The following is a 23747-nucleotide window of genomic DNA, read 5'->3' on the forward strand; positions in this document are numbered from 1 at the left end:
CCCAGGGTCACACACATCAGGATTGTGCTTGATATAGCAGTTGCATTGAAATGGAGATTGAAAATGAGAATTCTCAAATGCTTGGGTAGCATCTTTTGCCCTCTAGATGAAACTGATCTCCTAGTAGGGAGGGCTTCATCATGTTTCAGGCCTTGTTGGGTCTCAGGGATACATTCAAACACACAAACATGAAGAGATCATCAAAGACCTTGATGTCAACTGTCTAGTCTCCATTCCAGATAAGTGTCTCTAGGCATCAGTAGGAATCCGAAGAGGCTGGGTATTTCTGTGCTTTGCAAACATGCCTATTTTTTTTTCTATCAGTTAGAGGGATCAGCAGTGAAGTGTAGGTTTCTATACTGTCTTTCCATGGCTTACAAGAGACCAAAATGTGCTACGATGGGAACATGTCAAACATCTTCTTGCACTGAGAGCAGTTTCATCTTGATAGGGAAGCATGCTTCCAGAAAGGAGATGGTACTGTCTCCAGAATAACTTGTGTGATACTGTTTGCATTACTACCCTGAACAAGGTGTGAAAAGTCAAGGAAAAGCCTTTAGAAAAAAGTCTTTAATGTTTCTAGGAGCTCAGGCACTGCCGGACACCAGTTAAAGGATTTGTTTCAATGTCAGTAGAGGGCGGCCATTGTATCAGTTCTGTGATACAAAGTAGTACATAGAAAATTTGCCTCTGCTTTTTCCTCTCTGTTCCTGCTCATTCATCTCCCCTTGTTCAAGAAATTCCTGGGGTAGATGTAGATGACAAATTATATTAGATATCTTCTTACAATGAAGAGTAATTGTGACATTCATGGCATGGATCCTCTATTACAGATGTCTGTTTCTTGATCAGAGCAACTGCAGTGTTGCAATACTTACATGTATATCTGTTGTGGTAAATGTCTGCCCTTGGCTAGATAAATCCAATTCTAGGCTTCTAACTAGTGATAGATGATAAATTATCAATGTAACGCTTAGCAGAACTCAACATCAAAGATGCTTTTCCTCTTCATAGTCTTTATTCATCTTTCCTCTCTTCCCTCTTTCCCTTTATCTCATTTTAGAAACAGTTTTCAACTTCCAGTGGACAGAAATTTAGCCTATCTTTAATCTGTAGCAACTCATCCTGCTCAAGTATGTCAGACAATAGTGCAGCGACGTCAGAATTCATTGTCAGATCTTTGATCAAAGCCTTTTTGCCCTTCAAGGACAAAAATGACATTCTCATTGGCCCAAATAGTGCCAGGACTTAAACCTATGAGCTTTGGGGTGGCTGCAATGTGAGTGATGGACCCAGAGCAAACTCCCTTGAGGTGCCCATCTAAATTTTCACAGCAGCTGCTCAGAGAGATCTTGTAAGTGTAAGAGGACACATTCCATTCAGGCTGTCACTTTTAACTGCACTCAGCATGGAAATGCTCAAACAAACGTGGTAAAGTGGGATGTCTTCTTGGTTTTCTGTGTAGTGTATCCTTCATGAAATAGAAGTGATGAAGAGCTCCTGCCAGCGCTTCCAGGAGAAGCTGAATGAGATTGAACAGTGCCTGATAACAGCAGGCACTGTTTTCTGGTGCTATATCAGAGGAAGAAAGGTAATGACAGCCAAATACACTTAAGTAAATCCAAAGATATCATTGTGTTACTGCATGACTTGGTCAGTGAGGTACAGCTGTGGATGTCCCACAAGTGGAGGAGAAATGTATTGTGATGTGGTTTTTGCTCAGAGGAACAGCAACAGATATCTGTCATCTGGAGCTTGGTATCCCAGGCCAGTGCTGGGCTCAGGCCATGTAATTAGTGTTCATGATTAATGCAGTGACAAGGCAGGAAAATTTAAATTAGCTCTTCATGGTTTCAGCACAAGTTCACAGTGATTACCAAGCAGCCTCTGGTTCATAAAAAGTTACCAGGGGTTTCCAACCTTGAGTTGCCTAAAAGTAGGGCATTTATGCAGTCTTTGTGCTTGTGATAAATCAGAAGTGATAAACCTGCCCATACAGAATCACAGAATGAACTAAGTTGGAAAAGACCTTTGAGATCAAGTCCAATCTGTGACCTAACATCTCCTTTTCAACTAAATCATGACACTGAGTGCCACGCCCATTCTTTTGTTTAAACACACCCAGGGACAGCAACTCCACCACTTCCTTGGAATTTCCAGTGCCCAATTCTTTCAATGAAGAATTTTTTCTTGACGCCTAACCCAAACACCCTGGTGCAGCTTAAGACTGTATCTTCTCCTTCTGTCAGTTGCTGTCTGGGAGAAGAGACAGATGCCCGCCTGCCTCCTATCTCCTTTGAGAGAGTTGTAGAGAGTGAAAAGATCTCCTCTGAGCCTCCTTTTTTCCAGGCTAAACAACCCCAGCTCCCTCAGCCACTCGTCATAGGGCTTGTGTTCCAAGCCCCCTCACCAGGCTTGTTGCCCTTCTCTGGACATGCTGCAGCATCTCAACATCCTTCCTAAACTGAGGGGCCCAGAACTGGACACAGCACTCAAGGTGTGGCCTCACTAGTGCTGAGTACAGAGAAAGAATCACTTCCCTGCTCCTGCTGGCCACACTATTCCTGGGTTACCTGGTCATAAAAGGAGATCAGGTTGGTCAAGCATGACCTGCCCCTCCTAAACCAATGCTGGCTGGGTCTGTTTCCCTAGCCATCCTGTAGGTGCTGTGTGATGGAACTCAGGATGATCTGCTCCATAATCTTGCCAGGCACTGAGGTCAGGCTGACAGACATGTAGTTTCCCAGATCCTCCTTCCAGCCCTTCCTGTGGATGGATGTCACATTGGCCAGCTTCCAGTCACCTGGGACCTCCCCATTGAGCCAGTACTGATGGTAAATGATAGAGAGCAGCTTTGCAAGCTCATCTGCCAGCTCCCTCATCACCCTAGGATGGATTCCATCTGGTCCCATAGATTTGTGAGCATCTAAGTGGCTCAGCAGGCTCTGACTGCTTCCTCCTGGATAACAGGGGGACTGTTTTGCTCCCTGACACCATCTACCAGTTCAGGAGGACAGCTGTCTTGAGTGCAACCTGTCTTTTTGTTGAAAATTGAGGCACAGGTGCATCCTTACTCTTCCTTTTGTCATTAATGTATTTATAAAAATAATTTTTATTGTCCTTTACAGAAGTGGCCAGATTGAGTTCTAACTGGACTTTTGCCTCTCTAAGCTTTTTCCTACATGACCCAGCAAATTCTTAAGCATTTCCTGAGGTACTTGACCCTCCTTCCAAAGGTGATACACCTTCGTTTTATTTCTTAGGTCCTTCAAAAGCTCCTTACCCATCCAGGCCAGTCATTTTCCTCATCGATTCATCTTTCAGCACATAGGGAGAATCTGTCCCTGTGCCTTCAAGATTTCTGTTTGAAGCACTCCCATCCTTCCTGGACTCCTTTGTTTTTAAGGGCTGCTTCACTAGGAACTCTCTGGAGAAGTCTCTTGAATAAGTCTGCCCTCTAGAAGTCCAGTGTGGGAGTTTTAATGATGCATCTCCTGTTTCACCAAATATTGAAGACTCTATAATTTCATGATCACTGTGCCCCAGATGAGCTCCAACCACCACATCTCCCACCAGCCCATCTCTGTTTGCAAACAGCAGGTCTAGCATACTCAAAATGGCTCTGCAACTACATTTTAAATTTTGCAACTGGGATAATCAGATGAGAATCAAGCAGACAAGGACTCTTATTCATTATTTTGCAAGGTATCCTGTCACCATTAATAAAAACAAGGCTGCAACAGGGGAAGATACAGGCATTATGCTGGGGCTGAGAAAAAGGAGGGTATTCACTGTTTACTCTAATGTGCTTCTGCTGCTGTCCGTACAGGAAGGAAAGCAAATGTCTGCAGTTCTTACAGCAAGTCATTGGTCAGGACGTTGAAAAACTGGAATTTCAGCAGAACAATTCAGTGTGTCAGGTCAGAGAGAGCATCCTTATGGTATGTTGCACAGCCACTGCTTTGGATCATGTGGGAAGAATTTAACGTTCTGTTATTGCATGTTCAAAATGCTAACTCTGGAGGTACATCTGAAAACCCTTTCAGAGCCAGGAGGAGAATTTTCAGATACAAGATTTACAGTTTACATACTTGACTTTCTTTCTCCTTGGCTACGTTATTTGAACTCAACTATCCAGGCAAAGTGACAACATTTATAAAAGGGTCTGTACCCTGTTCTCAATTTCCAGAAAAAAGGTGACACACAGGTGTCAATCTACATAAGTATTGGGAAATGGTTACTAGCCTGGTTATTTTCTGGATGGCCTCTCAATTTGATAAAGGAGAGTAAAGAAATGATGATTAGGGACTTGTCTTTTGATTCTTACCTGACAAGCTTGGGTTAGAGGGTCTCAGAATTGCAGAATAGCTACGGTTTCCTCATTTTGAGGTAGAATTCCTTGTGTTTTACTCTACGGCCTTTCCTCTTTGTCCTCTTGCTGAGCTCCACTGAAAAGAGTCTGGCACCATCCTCTTGACATGACACCCTCCTATGAGATATTTGTATGTATTGATTGGATCCCCTCTCAGTCTTCTCTAGGCTTAACAGTTCCAATTCCCACAGTCTCTCAATTGTAAGATGCTCCAGACAAGATTGTGTTGGCCACAGATTGAAGTCTGTTTGCAAATGATCCCTTAGGCAATTAGATCTGTTGAAATAAAATGTCCTTTAGGTTTTCACCTCCTTTTTGTGACAGCTTCTCAGTAGCCAAATATTGCATGTTTTCTTCAGACTAAGCAAAAACAGACATGTTTCATATACTCTTGTGTATCTTGTTTGATTATTTTTATTATATTTTTATTATTGCAATATGCTTTTCCTTCCATTTTCTTTGCAGCAGCTGGACCAATTACTAGCAGAACAATCCCATCTGTTTTCTGAGCTCAAGCTCTCTGACTGAAAGGGAGAAAGAAAAGCTCAGAATAAACAAGTGTTTCCAGATGCTGTTGACACTCTGCATTCTTGAAGTGGGTGCTCAAAAATGATACACAAAAGAGCTTCTAGCAAAAACATGACAGCAACAGGCTTTGTCTCTGCCCCACACCAAGGGACATCCTCAATACAGTTTCCTACCAGGACAGTACTTGATCCAAATTCAGCTGAACCTGCCCCACAGAATCTCTCCACCAGTAAAAAGAAAACAAAAGAACATCCACAAGCAAAAATGAAGTTTAAGACATTCATATAAAATGCAAGAAGTTTCAGTCTCAGCCTCAAGGTTTTAAGCAGGAGAGACTTTTGACCTGCAGTACAATTTTACTATTCTCTGTGTTAATTGCCACAGTCTGGTTCAGGACCATTTCCTTCTAAGTCATGCATTTATCTGAAGGGATTAAGTCAGTGTTTCGGTTCACTTTCAGTCTGAGTAGACAACACAGACAAAACTGAGACTGGACCAGCCTTGATATTTCTCATTAAGCTCTGGCAATGATCTAGATGCTCCAGAGAGAAGAACATATAAATACATGGATTGTATTTGGCTTGCTTGAAATTTGAAGGCAAATGTTTGACTTACTAGTATACTCAACCCTCTCTCTCCTGATGAAATTAGTAATTTATTACTTCAAATTTTAGACCAAATTAACCAATTTTACAAGGGCAGTAAATTCAGTGAATAGAAAGGTTTATTATCTTTCTGAAGAAATTACAAATAAGCATATATATCTCACAATGTAACAATAAACAATTTTACCTGATTTTTAAAATATAATATAAACTTAGAAAATATCATAAATAGGTGCCTTATGAATGGTATCTTCCATCTAAACAAGTGTCCCAATTTTTAAAGGATCTATCATTCTCTGAAATGAAAAATTAGGGTTAAGTTATGCCCTTCATTGTAGTCTTATACTATTATATTGATTTATGTTGACATTAACACTGATGTTATCAAGCAGAATCAAGAATCAATTTCGTCATCCACAAACAGTGAGGAACGAGGAACTGAAATATTTGAGAGAATGTTTTGTTATCTTTTGCACCCATTTCTTTTTAAGTCTAGTCTTGGTCATTCTTTCAACATACAAAGACAATGGCATATTTTTCCTATCCTTTTCCATTTGAAGAAATCTTTCCAAAATTTTAAAGTAATGATTCAGCAGAAGGAAAAGACTGATGGATGTCAGACTAATGGATTATGCATTTAACAGTTGTGGCCTTTTTCTTGAAAGGCACGGTATATGACAGAAGTAAATGAATGAAGCTTTGCATTATAGAAAGTTCTCATCATAGCAGTTTCATTTGCCACAAGATGAGTGACCAGAAAAGCAGGTATTTTTAGAGAATGTTTTGAAGAGAGGTTCTATGTATTTTGCTATGCTGTGATTACTAAACTTATTACTCTTCTATTAGCAATTACATGGCATGGGGCTGTGTTTTGCAAAAACTTGTAAAAATAAGGGGGAAAGGCTTATTTTTTCTGAGAAAACTTAAGAACTTCCAGACAGGCCCGGAAATTGTACTAAAAGGTATTATTCTTATAGATAGTTATTTTAATAGTCCTTCAGCCAACACTGATTTCAGGTGCAAATACCTGTCTTAGGTTGCAATGCAGGACGTGACCAAAAGTATATATTCCATCACTATCTGTTGAAACCAGGTGGGGCAGTGATCCTTATCTCCGGGGGAGATATCCTCTGCTAATGAGCCATCTGTTAAAACCAGATTATCTTTTATTATCTTATGTTTGTATTTTCCACAACCCATCCTTCCTCCAGGGAGATATTGTCTGTTAACGGGCCATTGAGTCCCATGGAATAACTGATAAAATTACATCATCCCATTGGGAGATGCTCCAGCCAGGGGGAGGAGACAAGCATTTCCTACCTAGAAAAAATCTGAGATTTGAAACATCAGAGCAGCCTTTTTCCACTGGATTCCAGAGGAAAACCAGACCTTTCCACATCATCACTGGACCTTCAGAGGAAAACTGTACCCTTCTACAGGACCACTGCTTCAACTGAACCACATCTGTCACTCCAGGAGGACTGCAGCCACCATTTAATGGGACTGCTACCAACACCCTGACTGATGGAGTGTCAGGTTGTTTCTGATTCTGTCAGTGTTTTGGGTTATTTTTTTGTAATACTGTATTTCTATTTTAATTTTTCCTAGTAAAAAAATGTTATTCTTATTCCCATATCTTCGCCTGAGAGCCCCTTAATTTAAAAATTATAATAATTTGGAGGTAGGGGGTTTACATTTTCCATTTCAAGAGAGGCCCCTGCCTTTCTTAGCAGACACCTGTCTTTCAAACCAAGACAGTACCTTGTATAGTCCTAGCCACATTTGAAATTTTAACTTGCTACCAACTGCCTCTATTTGTTACTGTCAGTATCAAATTAGAAGCTCACTGACAGTGCATAGAAAGTTAAATTGTCAAACTATTACTGTGCAAAGTCACCTGGCTGTACTCTTCCTTTTCATGTTTGCTTCATATAAATCCAACTAGAGCCAAAATGAGATAAGAAACACAGGATTTTCTACATTATAAGCCTGGAATCAGAATCCTGGTTCAGTTTTCTGGGAAGCACACAGAGCCTGGATTTATGCAGAAAAGCCTCTCAAGTTTGGATCAAAGCAAAGAAATGCAATTGGTTCATTTTCAAAGCAGTGCAGTTTTCAATTTAGGGCTTCCCAGACTGTGAGATGTCCTACTGGCTTGTTTGTTTAATGTTCTGAAGGGATCTTAGGTATCATTTAGGCTTTGGTGTTGCAAATCACAGCTCTGCTAAGGTGAAAATAGAAGTAGCATTTGCACATGTTTAAGGAGAAAATGCAGTCAGACATGCTGAGCAGCCTTGAGGCTCCTTGCACCTCCATGTTTCCACAGATGTTCAGGGTAATAAAATGATTAGAAGAGAGAGGTACATAACATAGGAACTAACAAGATCCTCCACAGCCTGCTGGGCTATGAATTTCACTGGTTGAAATTTGCCCCTTTCTTGAGACCCCACATGGGATTTGTACACCACTTCCATACCATCAAGTTTTTAAGAGTTTATATGTCAAGGTTTGTGATTGTGAAAGTATCTTTAGGCAACATGAAAACAGGACCAAACATCTCCATGGAATGTTTTTGAGAAATAAGCAATAAATATGTCATGGTGTTTTCTCTCTCCACTGGCTTAGAAACTGCATTGCAGATGTTGTCTCTCAGATTGTGGATGAAAGCAAGAGTATGGCGAAGGACAAACAACAATGCCAGTGCTGAAGAGCTCCTGGAAGAAAGGATGACTAAGAAGCTTCCTTGCCTCAGTGATACCAGTGATTCCTCCCATGAAACAAGATGATTTTTGCAAGAGTCACTGCAACCCAATGCATAAAAGCACTGATGTTGCAATTGCTGTTGGCTTGTCTTATGCCTGTGTAGAGAAGATGGTATTGGCAGGTGGCAGCTGTTCTTGATTAAAAAGATCATGCAGGACCTCTTGTGCCATTTGAATTCTAACATTTATATTAATGAGGGCTGAATCTGACTCTAGTTAGCAAAACTGTCCTGTTGGAATGATCTTTAGATTGGTATGTGCAGTCCAGCTCCTCCTTTCAGTTCAATTATAAAATAATTTAATGCAAGATATGAATGGTATAGGGTTCCCTTGTATGCAACACTTAGACACAAATATTGTTAATGCACATGTATTTGCATGTATAGCTAGAAAACCTTTCAAACCCTCAACACTGTTTTAATTATTAAGCCACAATCTTATAGCAATAAAAAAACATACTAAGTAATGGGAAGTATTTATTTCTGAATAATCCTAGAGTACAAGTGGTATTCCATTTCATAACTCCTCCAAGCATGTTACAGGGATGACTGGACTATACCTCATAATGCTGCTGTTGAAGATTGGAGAAAAAAGAAAACAAGCAGTAATTTTGGGATCAGGACAGTCCAGGGGTAGCACTGGTGGATGTGACAGCCAGCTGTGTATCTATTTAAACTCACATTGTTAACAACATTCTAAAATCTATAATTTGTTTCCCTTTGGGCAAGTCATATGCAAATACAGTGACAATCTTAATAACAACTCAAAAGAATTGATTAAATAATAATTTATTTGATTGAGTATCACAATTGCTCTAGCTAGCTAAAATACAAATTAGCTTGCAGGTTCATATCTTGGAGGAGTGGGGAAGCTACATTACTTGTAAAAAGTATTAACATTAAGCAGTTTGCAAATTTGAAATCTGAAGTGACCCTGTGGCACTGAAGGACCCCTGAAATTATTTTTTTTTTTTAATTAAAAAGTAAAGAAATGGAAGTATTTCAATAAAATTATGTTTTCTTCCCCATTTTACTTCTCCAGAACTAAAACAGGTAGACCCATTGGCCCTTTCTACGGGTCTAATGAGGCTTCATAAAGGTCCATGCAATATATATCAGACCAGGTATGGAAAAGGATAAGACACGTAGGGTTACAGCAGTGTTCTCCTTGCTCTCTCAGTATCTTTTGCCTCTACTAGCTCCTGAAAGCCTTTAACTCTCTATTAAAGAAATAGTTTAGCATTTTCTTTGTTCTGGTTACAGTGTCTAGAGTGCAAGGGCAACGTGCAGCCTCAGCAAAGCAGGAGTGAGGAAAGGAAGGAGACAGGAAGGGGGAAGGTAAATTTAAAAATTAGTCCCTAACAAAGACACAAAATTCAAAACCTAATGATTGCCTTTACCTACTTTAGTTCAGTAGCAATTTGTGTAACTTGGGTTTTACTTCTTTTGCCTTTACTGTTTTTTTCTATGCACCCATAAATCTTCAAACTCTGAAGCTTTGTGCACCACCTTCAATATTGGTTTTGCTAAAGAGTATAAAATCTAGCCAGATAATAAGGAAATTAATCTAAGGTGCTCTGCCAAGAGCTCCCATTAGTTGTCATATCAGGCATCAATTCAATCAACCCTTGAGAGCATCACATGAATAAACATCAAAACCTATCTGGCATGTTAATGCATCAGTTGCCTTGTTGTCAATGCTGCCATGACATTCCAAGAAAAACACTATCTTGAGAATTCAGCCCCTTACAACTTCAAGTCCAAAGACGATTTGACACAGGCTTAGAAGAAGGCAGAGTTCAGGAGAGGAGATGTAACAGCCAAAAAAATGTGGGCACAGCTGCTTTAAACATAGCTTTGACCTCCTGCTAGATGCACAGTCAGTCCAGCCCTATCCAATCTGGGCTTAGTGCCTCCCTCTTGCATCCCAGTGCATGGTGATGCCATGCCCCAGGTCAGGCCCAGGGCTTCCCCGATGCTGGAATTTGTATTTGAAAAAACCAAAAAGTCTCAAATCTTGGACTCAAGCAATACAAATAAACTGGCTGTGAGCTGCTAGATATGAATGGCTTTCTGCTCTAAGGCTATCAAGGAGCCTGATGTGGCAGGACATCCTCCCCTTCTCTCTACCACAGATGGCTGGTGCAGATGGAAGAGATAACCCAGGCCGGGTCAAAGGTCCAGCAAGGCAAGGGGTCATCTCCTGACACCAAAAGGTCTGCAGCCCTGACCAAGAATCAACATCTTGGTATGGAGAGCAGATGTGGGAAGAGATAAAAGAAAAGTAAGTATCATTGACAAAAGACACTGTTCTTTACAACGATAAAAGTCACACAAATTAACACAGATGTAGAAGTGTCTCACACACTCCCTGGAAATGTGTGAGGTGGCTTCTGCCCAAAGCGTGGACACATCTTCATGGTTACTTTTCTGGAAATTGAGAGCAAATGATTTCCATGTATGCCCCATCAGCAATTCGACGGTAAGATACATTGAATCCTAATCTATACTATTTCTTCATAGCTGTAATATAGGTACCTTAATTGTGCAGTGTATGTCATCTACTAGTAGTTCTTTTTGTTTTATTCCAGCGTAGTAAATAGTCTGTTTAAAGTTTTATGTCTGTTAATCTCGTGTCTATTAAAAAAAAAATTAATTTTGTAATAGACCTAATCTGCCATTGTTAAAGAGCTTGCAAACGACAGTGGGTTTTGAGGTGCTGGTCACCCCAGTAAAGCTACTGCCTGCTGCTGGAGGCCTGGGCAAAAAGCAGGGACTTATCTAAGTTCCCATCTCCATTCATAACACCTGGTGACAAGAACTCCTCATCTTATTCCAGGCTGTACCATATGTTTTTTCTGTGATCAGGGTCTTTTTCTTTGCCCTGGGGGGACCCTTATCCCTGGCACAGCTTTCTTCTGTCTTACCTAACAAGGTTTTAAATTCATTGCAGTGAAGTTATTCTCTCCTAATATATTCGTAGAGTGCCTGGCACAATAGGGACCTAGTATCAGTCGGGATCTTTACTTTGTGCTGTGGTAATAATTTTATGAGCAGACTTTCATTAAGATCCATTGCTACTTAAGAAACAGCTGCACTGTCACTTTATAAGGCTGTTGACTGTTTTAACTCTCTGCTCCAGAAACAAGGTTTTAGTCTTCCCTGTAGAAATGGGTATGGGTAAAAGAGGCTGAAGCATGAACAAAGGCAATTTTCCTATTAAATGGGAAAATTCAGAATCACAACATCTGAGACTGCCAGGAATTAAAGCACTGTTAAACAACACTGATCTCACCTCTCTAGAGAGGTGCATTCATCCATCTTCATTTCATTGTTTTCCATTGTCTTTCAGTGGACGAAGCACTCTCAACCAGCCCAGATCACAGCTAGTGAGAGAGACATAGGTGTAGGCCATTGAGGCTATTTAACATTGATAGGGAAAACATTTATTACCATGGCAAGTAACAAAACAACTTTTCCTGATTTCTTTCTCCCTCCACCCCTTAAAACACAGAAGTCTGTAAGGACAGTCACAGAAATAGTGAGAAGGCAAGATCAAAATTTGGAAGCTAAGTTGTCTGTTCCATTCCCCCCACCCCTTATCCTAAGGGAGTGTGAGGGCTCTCTGGTACCTCACCTGAAGATTTGCCACAGATTTCCCTTGCATGTCAGTGTAAATCTCTGGCCTTGTCATCTGCAAAAGGCTTCTGCAAATACAGACAACTAAAACATTTCAAACCATCCCCCCCCCGGATTCTCTGTATATATATTTTTTATATATATATATTATATTATGATTATTATTATTATGTTATGTATATAACCCAGCTGCCTCCAGGAATAATTGCAGTCAGTATTGATCAGAGGGATTTTAGATAATGCAAGAGTCTGTCAAGGGTGACAGACCTCTAGAAGTCATGAAAAGGAGCAGAACAATAGTCCCAGGTAGTGGAGAAAACTGTGGTGCTCACCCCAATATTAATGGCACAGTATTATTTTCATTACCCTGTACACATTTTTGGGAAATTACTCTAGGAGAGTTCCCAGTCTGTGAAGGTACTGTAATGTGCACCTTTCCCAACAAATGCAGTTTCTTTTACAACAGACAAGCTATTGTAAACTATGGTGAAATAAGGGGGTGGGGGGGGATGGTGTGTGAAAGTCTGTAGTCAAGTATTGTCTTGCTGGTAAATTAGCTTTTTAAAGGTTGCCTGGACTTCACAGACGTTTATCTAAGCTACTGGCAGAGAAAGAAATTATGGACAGTAGTAAATAGTTATAATCGCTTGGGGGGGAAAAAAAGAAAAACCTAATTACTAGAAAGCTAGAATCAATTATATTAGTGACACCTTAGTAATGTCCTGCATAAGGGCTTCACTGTCCTTAATTTTTCATCTACAAGGAATAACAATAATGATCTTGTTACCTCAGGAGAGTTGTTCCAGATCTAGGGTTCCTCTAACCAGAGCACAGCATATTGGAAGCACAGTAGCCTGGATTCCTCACATCCTTGTCCCATTTAACAAAGAGAGAAGTGGAAGCAAGGGCAACTGAGTCATCTCAAACCAGGCTGGACAAATGTGACAACCACTCTTCTCAGAACTGAGTTTCCTCCCGAGCTAGTCCACAGAAGAGCAAGTGTGTTTGTGTGTGTAGCAGAGTGGAGTGTAGCTGGAGTGAGATGTCTGGAGAAACTTGAAGCAGCTGGTGCCAAAGAGATCTCATTCTGGGAGCTGGTAGCTTTTGATGTCGTGAGGTGGTATCCAGCTGTTGCCTGGTGAGCCCCTCCTGGCACTGGTTAGCAGTTGCTGCCAAAGCATGCAGCAGCTGGGCTGACTACCATCCACATGGGAGGTGAAGAAAAGGACTTGTGAGCAGCAATGAGGAAATGTTATAGCTGTGGATAGGATAGAGGAATCTGAAAACAAGGGCCAGACATGGGAAGAAAAGCAGAAAGAGAACAACACTTGAGCAGGTGCAATGGACATAGAAGGCCTGAAACTCAACAAAAGTTCTTCTATGCGTAGATTAATCAGTCCATAGAGTTCCTTCAATGAAATATACAACTTGATGTAGACCTTGCTCAGAAATCCAGGTAAACAAATTCAATTGTTCATCTTTCCAAGGACATCTATGAGCATGTCAGGATCACAGATGAGCAAAGAGGTTAAGGACCACAGTCAGATGTGGCCTCACCTGGGCTGAGGAGAGGGTCAGGATCACCTCCTCCACCTGCTGGCCTTGCTCTTCCCAATGCACCCCAGGATCCCATTGGCTGCCCTGGCCACAGGGGCTCACTGCTGGCTCATGGACACCTTGTTCTCCACCAGGACCCACAGGTCCTTCTCCACAGAGCTGCTTTCCAGCAGTTTGGCCTCCAGCCTGTACTGGTGCAGGACTCTGCATCTGTCTTTGCTGAGCTTCAGACAGTTCTTCTCTGCCCTTCTCTCCAACCTGTTAAGATCTGTCTGAATGTCAGCACAACACTCTTGGGTATTGGCTACTCCTCCTAGCACTCGTGGGTGCATCCTATCAGGACCCATGGACATTAAATGTGCCTAGGTGTTCTCTAACCAAATCACCTTGAGAGAGGGAAAGTTTTCTTTCCAGTGTTCCTTGACCCTGGTCTTCTGGGTCAAAGATTCCAGAGGGTTTTCATGTCAGTGAAGACTGATGCAATGAAAGCATTCAGTTAACTCTGCCTTCTCCGTTTTTAACAGGATCCCCCCTCCATCTAGTAATGGGCCCATATTTTCCTTTGTTTTCCTTTTGTTATTGATGTATTTGAAGAAGCCCTTCTTGTCGTCCATGATATCCTTGTTCATGTTTAGTTGCAGATAGGCCTAGGCCTTTCTTGTCTCACTTCTAGTTACTCTGACAACCTCTTTATGTTCATTCTGTGTGGCCTGTTCCTGCTCCCACCTCCTGTGCACTTCCTCTTTATGCTTGATTATTCATCATGCAGACCACTTGCTCCCTTTGCTGGTACATCAGGATGCATCATTCTTGAACCTGGAGGATATGATCCTTGAATAATCAACAAACTCTCATAGATCCCTCTTGCCTGCAGAGCCTGTTGCCATGGGATTCTTCCTAGGAGATCCCTGAAGAGTTTAAAGTTAGCTGTCTTGAAGTCCATTTTCATAATCTTGCTTGCTGCCCTGTTTCTTCCTTGCCTGTACTGAACTCCACAGCCTCATGGTCACTACATCCTAGGCTGCCCCCAGCCTTCACATCTGATAGAGCCAAGTAGAAAAGACTCTGGAAAAGACCTCTGATCATCAAGTCCAACCTATGACCAAACACCACCATGTCAACTAGATCATATCTTTCTTTAAATACCTCCACCACCTCTCTGGTCAGCTCATATCAATATTTTATCACCCTTTATGTGAAAAAAAACTTCCTAATGTTCAAACTACACTTCCCCTTGCTCACCTTAAAACTATGTTCTTGTCCTACTGCTAGTTGTCTGGGAGAAAAGGCATGCCTACAACTTCTGACAATGCTTTCCCTGTTTATTAGTATAAGGACAAGCAGCACACCATTCCTTCTAGGGTTCTTCACTACTTCTGTCAGGAAGTTGTCATCAGTGACAACTGATGGAACAGGAACGTCCTAGACTGTTTGTGCTTCTCTGTGTTTCTTCTCCAGCAGATGTCAGGGTAGTTCAAGACCCCCGCAAAGATCATTAAATGAAGAAAAAAAAAAGTGGTGGGTGGGGAAGGGGTAGAAAATGTATGTCTGATATTTTTATAATTGCCTTATGGTTTTGAGCCTTGTTCAAGATTTTTCCAATAAGCAGAGAGTTTAGGAATTTACTTAGTTGTGTCACTCTATATCTTATTAGGAATATAAGTGGCATACAGGTTTTTATGTTCTTGGACACAAGGTCCATCAAAGATGAAACTCTCTCTCTTTGTTATACCTTAAGAAATACCTGTCTGTGGTCCTCTGAAGCTGTTTCTTCCAGCATTCATTAACAGAGCATCACTTTTCAGGGAAAGAAAAGGTTTTTCTGCAATCTCTTATGAAATGTTTTAGATGTCTTACTTGTTTCTGTGCATCTACCTCTTCAAATCTGCCTGCACTGTTCAAAAGAAGGTTATGCATCTATTGGTGTTTTAAGGCATAAACTTGATATCTGATTAATTTTATGTGGGGTCTTAATAATACCATTCCAAAATAAACATTTCAAGGATAAATATTAATTGCTTTCAATGTTGCTTCGTATTTGATATGCTGCAGATAGTGCTCGTTTTAAGTAAGTGGAAACAGGTGTGCAACAATTGATTTAATTAAATTAAACAAGCAAATAGGGAATGAAATACACATGGCTATTTTCAAGGAGAGATACTGTAAACACTAATTAAGCAGCTGGAATTCAATAACTAACAAAATTATTCCCTCTTCCTAATTTTATGAGATGGAAGAAGTCCTGATGTTCTCAATCATGACATTGTATTTATATTTTGCTAAGATATAAAGAAGTGCCCATAACCAGGCCAGCCATGACATAGATGCAGCCAGCTGAATTTTCATATCTGGGCTCTTATGAACCCTGTAGAAATTCAAGAAGAATGATGTAGCATTGCTCTCACACTGCCCGTTAAGCCCAAAAGAGTCAGTGATTGTCTAAGTGAATGATTTTCAGAACTAATTAGCAAAAATAATCCTCCATTCCCCTCCTGGCTAAATTAAGTCATTTTACATAAAATAAGGGATGGCTAGTATCTTTCCAGTGCTGATTCACTATGTAAGACTACTGTAAATTTTGTGTGTAATGAATAAAAAATACTTAGAAAGGAGAGAAATGGATTTGCACATATTTACAAATGTCTGAGCATTTATTTCTGTTCTTATAGATTCCTCATTAGCCTTTATCTTAATCAATACATATGCTCCTTGCAGAAGTACAGACAAGCTCAGCTTTTACAAATAAAATTATTTTGATGGCTTTTTCTATTATTGCTGGCACAAGTCAACCCAGCTAAGTTAGAGCAAGAAGCTACTTTCCAGTCTGTTTTGTGCATTCCTGTGTGCAGGTCATAGGGACCACTCATATGTTACCCCACAAGAGGCAATAAATGACTCAAATCAGATGCACAGTCAAATTCACAGCAGACAACTTACCTCAAGGGGTTGATTTCCCAGATCTCCCCATGCTGATTAAGGAATTCTGGACTAAGGATTCTGATTAAGGATTCCCTGTGCCAAATGGAGCAAAGCGTGTGCTGGCTGAGGAATGAGAACAAGTCTTGGCTGCTCAGAAAATAGTGGTCAGCCCTGCCTGCTCAGCATTTGTGTTCACAAAGCCTGGCTCTCAGATAGGTTGTAGATCGTTAGAAATAATAACAACAACAACAATAATAATAATAATAATAATAATAATTTTTATGAAATGGAGAGAGACATTCTTCTTTTTTTGCTCCTAGGGGCCCCAGGAAATGGAGTTCCATCTTCATTCTATGCATACCATCTCCACCAAATCCCAAACCAAATCTGTGTGTATTTTACAGACAGGACTGTGGAGCGTCACGGGGTCTGGATGAATGCAAGCTGTCTAAATGGATGGAACTGTTTCCCTTTACATAAATAATTGAATATTAGATGCCACACAATGGCATATGTCGACCCTCCCCCCCTGCATCTTTCTAACAGCGTCATCTGCTTTTCCTGCTGCTCTAATGGGGAAGTCATAAAAGTACTATTCCAGAGGAGGGCAGCAGAGGGAGAGGGGAAGGGAATAAACTCTTCTCCTCCCTTCTGGTTTTACAGAAATGCACCTGCAGCATTTATTTGGGGTTTTTAAGTGCATCCAAATGTTTAACTGAATGGCTGGATTTACTTTCACGGGAGCACCTTTAGCAGGGACCCATATTGCTGATTTCACAATGTCTTTGGTCTTCCTTCCACATACATAAAAGTGTTTGTGACAGTGGCTGTAGAAAGTGGGGACCCTGCTATTACTCTTCTGCAAGATCCTCGCTGAGGTTTGCTTGTGGCTGGAAATTCATGGTGTTTGGCTTTAACAGGCATCATACTTTTGATGAATAAGACTTGATGTAGAGAAAAGAGAGTTCAGTTCAACTTGTTACCAGATGATAAATGGCCTAGCCTTGGTGAGCTAACACAATGCTTGTTCTCCAAAACTACAGGTCTGTGGTAACTGCACAATGCCCAAGGTGTAAGAAGAACTGGAAGTTCACCAGCTTCAGTGTCCTGCCAACTCAGCCAGGTGACCTGGAACACTGGGGTCTACAACCACCAGGGACCACCAGGGAGACCCCCAAACAGAAGAACGCCTGCATAAATGGGAGGGGAATTATGGTTAATGATTTCACGGAAATTGTTATCATATGTATGTTTAGTCCAGGACAATCAATGAATATTTAAGCAAAATACAGTATACAAACAGAAACTTTCCAGTACCCATGGGAGGAGCTATTCCCCTGTGCATCTGGCTGAATAAAGAATGCCTTCTTCTTAATGCTACAATGGTGTTAAGGAGTTTTTTATTTTAACAAATTTTTGGTAACAAACTTGCTTTCAAAACCAACTTGTTGAAAGATCTGTCTGCCTTTTCTTTCATGTTGTACATTTATAATTTCCTGGCCTTGGCAAAGAAAAATAAATCCTTTGTTGTCTCACTGGACCATTAAAAAAGAGAGGCACCTCTCATCTGCCTCTTCAAAATTTCCTTATATCAGCAGATACTGTTCTGCTGTTTCATCATTGATTAGGTATTCAAATAATCTAATCCAAGAACAAGCACTTAATTGAACAACAGGCAAAGAGGTACTTTATGGTTGGGCACTGCTTGAATTGAAGCAATCGTTATTAATAGATACCAACAGCTGCATATCAACTTCACAGACTTTCCTCTCTATGACATTACCCTGGCATTGCTCTCTCCACATAACCCAAATGGTCACTTTTCACTATGACACTACTTCAGAAAAGACATTTCCTCAATGTCTTGTGGGTCAGAAAAGTACTGCTAGAGTTGAAAATATATATGACTGCCTTTGGAGAAAGAAAAGTTATCCAGTTTATCCTGGTGATGTCCAAACTCTATGTGCACAACAGAAAAAGAATCACATTAGCTGTTTAATCAAGCACGTTTTCTGTGTATCAGGGCAATGTTTCTTGTTCTAACAACAGTGTTATTAGGAACATCTTTCTGGTAAGGCACAAAATTTGCCTTTCTGAACCAACTGAGAGTTTAATTTCCTGAGGTCCAGACTCCATTGAAGTCACTGTTCTGAGACAATTTTCAGGTCTTATGCAGTCTTAGGGAATTAACTTTGTGACATCTTGGCCCTATTGAACCAATAGAAGTTTTGTCTTAAACTGCAGTAGATTTAGTATGTTGTACACTCTATAATAATTGAAATGGAAACTACAGGAGCACAATCTTCTGTCTGCCATTTTAATGAACTTAACAACTTCTTAGAAGCAACCTTCTGGAGGTGAGGAATCTGTGCATGTATTTACACAAATCCCACTTGACACAGAGCTTGTATGTCTCAAATGAATGAAATGTAATGTACCCATGCTGGGCTTAACAGCTTGCTGACTTCCAGTGGGCTCAGTTCTATTGAAATTATAGAAAAAATTGATAAAATGCTAAAGACTAACACAGCTTTTTGCTTTACAACTGCAAGCTTGAAATGCAGGCAGTGAAATTAGGGGCATTTTAGACTTGCTTTCAAATTCCACCCAGTGGAGGGGTTCTTCTCTCTCTCAGAAATACTTTGCATTATCTACTTTGTACCATCTTCTGTAATGGAAGTGATGGTCTCAGAGGACACCATCCTGCTCTGAATAGCAGGCAGTAATCTGCTTAGCAATAGGAACCAAGAAAGGACCACTAGCACACTTCCTTCCTCCTTCCCTCAAATTTGCTTTATGGGCTGGAGCATCAGTCCAAAAATCTAGGGATGTAGGATGAAGACAATGGCAAAAGCCCTGCATGACTGTCACCACTGCTGCATCACCTGTGCTGTCCTCTGGCCTAGCTAAGATTTCTCAGGATCCAGCACAGGTTGCAATACCCCCTTGTTTCCCCCTCAGCTCTTCACACAGCTTTCTGAGGAACCACTCTCCTCAGAAATCAGGACTACATGATGGCTACCATGGCTCCAATTGGCCAGCCAGTTGACCAGGTGAGGAATTAGAGTAGTCCCTGATGATACCCAGAAAGAAGTAACAAGGCCACGACATGTGGAAGACTGCTCCCTTGAAATCTCTTCCTCCATATTCTCTAGCTAGCAACAATTACTATTACAATTTTTCATCTACCGAATTTTTCAGACTGTAAGTCTTTTTCTCAAGCTGTAAGGAAAAAAATAAAACACCTCAGGAGATGGAGGGGAAGCACTGAAAAATGCAAAGGTGCAGCTTACAGCTTGCCACTGACTGAGCAATGCTGAACAGGTCAGCCATAAATCCTTCTCAAGACCTGAGTCACCCACAAACTGGAGGTTTGTCAGCACAGTAATGCAGTCTCATTGCATAACAGGGCAGTAACTACCAAAATGTTTGTGCTGCTGCTGTAATGTGAAGAACAGAGAGTGAGTAAGGATTTTTAAAGATGCTTGCAGTAAACTGGAAGTTGAGAGGAGGCAATATTAATCTTCCCTGAGTTTCTCTGAAAACCTTCTTATGTGGATCACTCTGCTCCTTACTTCTTTGTTTCATGTCCTGTGTTGATAGACTTTTGGTGTGGTTTCAATCGTGTCTAGTTTATTTCTCTTTCAATAAATTGTTTATTGGATAACACATGCAGAAATATTCTTTGCCAGGGAAGTTCACAGACTGTGTCAGATATCTACAATTCTCAGTCTAATAAAATAAAGCAGACCATGTGGAAGGTGTTAAAAAGGAGAGTGAACACAGTGATGTTTTAGAAGCCGTCTAATATTTTAAGCTCCAAGTGCAGGGGGACTGGGATGCCATTTGAAAAGATCCTTGGATGTAGAGTTGGAAATTATGTAATCTTGACAAGTCCATAATGTTTTAGCAGGCAAACCCCTTTGGTATCGATACACAGACACTGGTTTAGCACATAATTAACAGAGCAACAACTTAGAGGAACAGCAACTCCGGGAAAAGGAGCAGTTCTACAGATCTAATGCCCCTGGAAAGAGAGGGAGAGAGATTTCTCTAGGAGGTAAAGGCCAGCTTTAACCTCATCCCAGCTCTCACCTTGCTCCATACTGCATAAGATGGATATAAGGAGAAGCATAAATTACATGGGTCAAAAGTCATCTGCTACTACTTTGTTCTAAGTCTCCCTGGAATATAGTTTTTCACTACCATCTGCCATTTGCTGGATTTTATATCTGTCTTTCCCTAAAATTAACTCTCTCAAAGCCCTCTGACATAAAGATTAATGAAAATTGTGCACTGGAGTTCAAACTTGAAAATCTTTCTCCCTCATGAAAAGCCACATCTTTTTCTTTCCATGTTTTCTCCTGAGTTGCTTCTGAAATAAGAATGAAGACTTTATTGTAAACTAGATACATCAGAAAATCTTAATTATTTTATGTGAATCTGAAGCACAGGTTAACCTATTATAATTTTCATGTCAGTTTAGTGTAATAGATTTTTCTCTTTGGCTTTGCACAGGGAATCTGGGCATGACCCTGATTCTTGACATAGAAATTTCCTTTGCCACTCTAAATGGGGCTATTGTCTTCCAGACTTTTAGGTTTCCTTTGTAATGCCCCTAACCTTTGTAGGGGCAGCAGGAAAGACCTTTGCATGAGAGACATCTGTCAGGGTAGATACAAACCCAGACTCCTCTGAGCCTTAGTGTTACAGCCTTAAAGGCTTTACTATGCAGTACAATAAACACAAATTATTTCCCTTTTGGACCTGGGACAAATATGCTGTTTTTCAGGATGTGGCAATGATTTTCATCAAGACTTCTTTTTCAAAAATATGATATATCTTTATGTTTGTGTCTGTGATAAATGCAATTTAATGTCCCTATATGCATATACAATTACATATGGGGAAAATGTAAATGTTTATAATAGTAAGTGTGAAAAGTGAGCTGCATTGAGTGCAGGTTTTGATCCTCTGCACTTTTCACCTCCACAACTTAAAGGGAAACTGCCAAAGACAAATGTTGACTGCACAGGAGGCAATCTGTTTGATTAAAAATCCAGCACAGCCCACTGACCTATTGGTCAAACTGCTGTGGCTGCAAAGTAAATTATTTAATCAACTGTAGTCTGTTCTATACCTATAGCAACATTTATAATGGAACTAAACTAATAAATTGTTCCTTACAAGGTACAATTCCTTAATTTTCCACATATAAATTTACTTTGGGTGTGAACATGCATGCAGCAGCTTAGGAGTTACCATAAATCTGGAACAAACTTTATGTACTGCACAGTACACTTTCACACACAATAAGAGCACAGGCTGAAGGTGGGCTTAAGCACATCAGGAGAGTGTGAGCCCTGAGTTTTCTTACCTGAAGTATTATATTGGATGTAAACACATGCTACTGCATAGAGAAGTGACTTGAGGCTGAATCATCAACAGTTTTTGGATAACTAAGTTCTGTTAAAATAAAATAGCACTTCAACTTATCAGCACCTCTTATTTCATCTGAAAGTAGTGCCAGGGTTGATAGTAAAATCTTACCTTAATGTAAACTTAATGTAACAAACCTCCACAGAGCCACAGTGGTACAAATGCCTTGGATCATACACAAGGTTACTAGTGTAATGGTTTTGTAAGATTTTCATGGCCATCTGCAGTGCATATGGAACATACAGAGGTGACAACTATGTCATCTTTAAGGCAACAGGCCTTCCTGGTAATGATAATCATGCTCACCTTTAACTCTTTAGAAACAGGGGTTTCTAGTATGGGAAGGTAATGTGATATGACTTACCTGGTGATCTCTAGTGATCTTGGTTCTCTTCTTTCCAGCAGACTCATTCTTGCCTCTGCAGGCAGCATCAGATGCTCTGTTCCACATCCAGGACAAATGCACAGTAAGGTTATAGTGAAATATATATACATGCATACATATATGTACATATGTGCATGTGTATATAAATATATATATATATATATATATATATATGTGTGTGTGTTGTATTTACCTGAATTTTTTGTTAGATTTTCTCCTACTTCCCTTTTGCATTGCTTGTCTTCTAAAGCACTAGCCTGGAAACTTTTAGACATGTTCTTATCTTTAACTACATGTGTAGTTCTCCAAGAACTGCTTTTCTCAAGATGGGAGCGCTTGTGTACACGTGAAGAGGATTAAAGAGTAGATTTATTACAAACTCAGACTATTTTCCAGGCTGTGTTTGGGAAATAACTGTGCAGAGAAGATTAGAAAGATGGCAGGAGTCCCAACCCTCTTACAAGCAGGACAATTGTAAACATTTAAAAGACCACATCTGGCAGTAAATCTTCCTTCACACTGATAATGCAACAGACGTGCTGTAGAGATGTTAATGCTTCCTGGCATCATGGTAGATAACAAACCTAAAAGGTGACCAAGGTTGGATGTGTAATCTTGCTGAGACAGCTGATAGACTGCTTTCCTTTTGAGTAAACCTATATTGTAAAATTCCCAAAGCAACCTTGGGATTTGGTGGCTAGAACAGGAAATTATTTTCTCATCCTCAGGGAATTCTTTAGTGCTATAAATGACTGACTGACTTTTTCAATCAGGACAATTAAAAGGCAATCTTCAGTTGAGTTTCAAAATATATTTCTGATTTGACCACTTTGTTTCATTCACCTCATTCTGATTTTCTGACTTCATAAAAACATATGAAATAATTGTGTTTCTAAGAAAAACACATTTTGGTGACAATTAAAGGGTTTTTAATTTAAAATTCACTGCAACAGAGAGGTCTGGACAATGATGGAGGTGGGCAACTCATAAAAAGCGAGGTTGGGATTTAAGGAGTTTGGAGGTTTGGGGATTTTTGTTAGTTTTTTTTAAATTTAGAAATAATAATCTTCTCCAAAAATGTCTTAGGAGCCTCTGCTGCATTTTTTCAGGAATAATTTAAGCATTTATGAACTTGCTTTTAAAGGTGGGCCACTGAGACATAAGCACAGGTGACTTACACTTTTCAAGGTAACGAACATGCTTGTCTCTCCCAGGCAGCAATGAAGAAAGCTCACAGTTCTTTCAGGTGGTGCCTTTAGAGCATTTGACACGCTTGGCATTTTGTAGAACCACATAGGATATGTAAAGGATCCAAGGGTGTAGCACAGTTTGCAGGGCTGGCAATTAGCACTTTGCCCCTTTGGGCTTTCTGTACAATATGCTGTTTATGAAAGAGAGTATGCCGTGCACACTGGCACTTGTGAATTGCAGTCACTGAGTGGGGGAAAAGAAGAGAACGGCAACTGTGAGCCGTCACAGTTTATATGGACAAAGCCATTTTTGTTGCAAATGAATACTTAGAGAGGGGCAGTTCACAGTCTC

At 40.3% G+C, this 23747-nt stretch overlaps 1 protein-coding gene across 1 annotated transcript in view; it reads right to left on the reverse strand.

The window, feature by feature from the left end:
• Window positions 1-23747, reverse strand: part of PDE1C (phosphodiesterase 1C) — a 288097-nt gene that overhangs the window by 12831 nt on the left and 251519 nt on the right. The window contains exon 19 of the mRNA XM_088167961.1: window positions 22185-22260. Coding sequence (XP_088024087.1) covers window positions 22185-22260 — 76 coding nt within the window. The remainder of the gene's footprint in view (window positions 1-22184; window positions 22261-23747) is intronic.

This window comes from Sturnus vulgaris, chromosome 1, assembly GCF_052056855.1.
Source record: "Sturnus vulgaris isolate bStuVul1 chromosome 1, bStuVul1.hap1, whole genome shotgun sequence".
NCBI lineage: Eukaryota > Metazoa > Chordata > Aves > Passeriformes > Sturnidae > Sturnus > Sturnus vulgaris.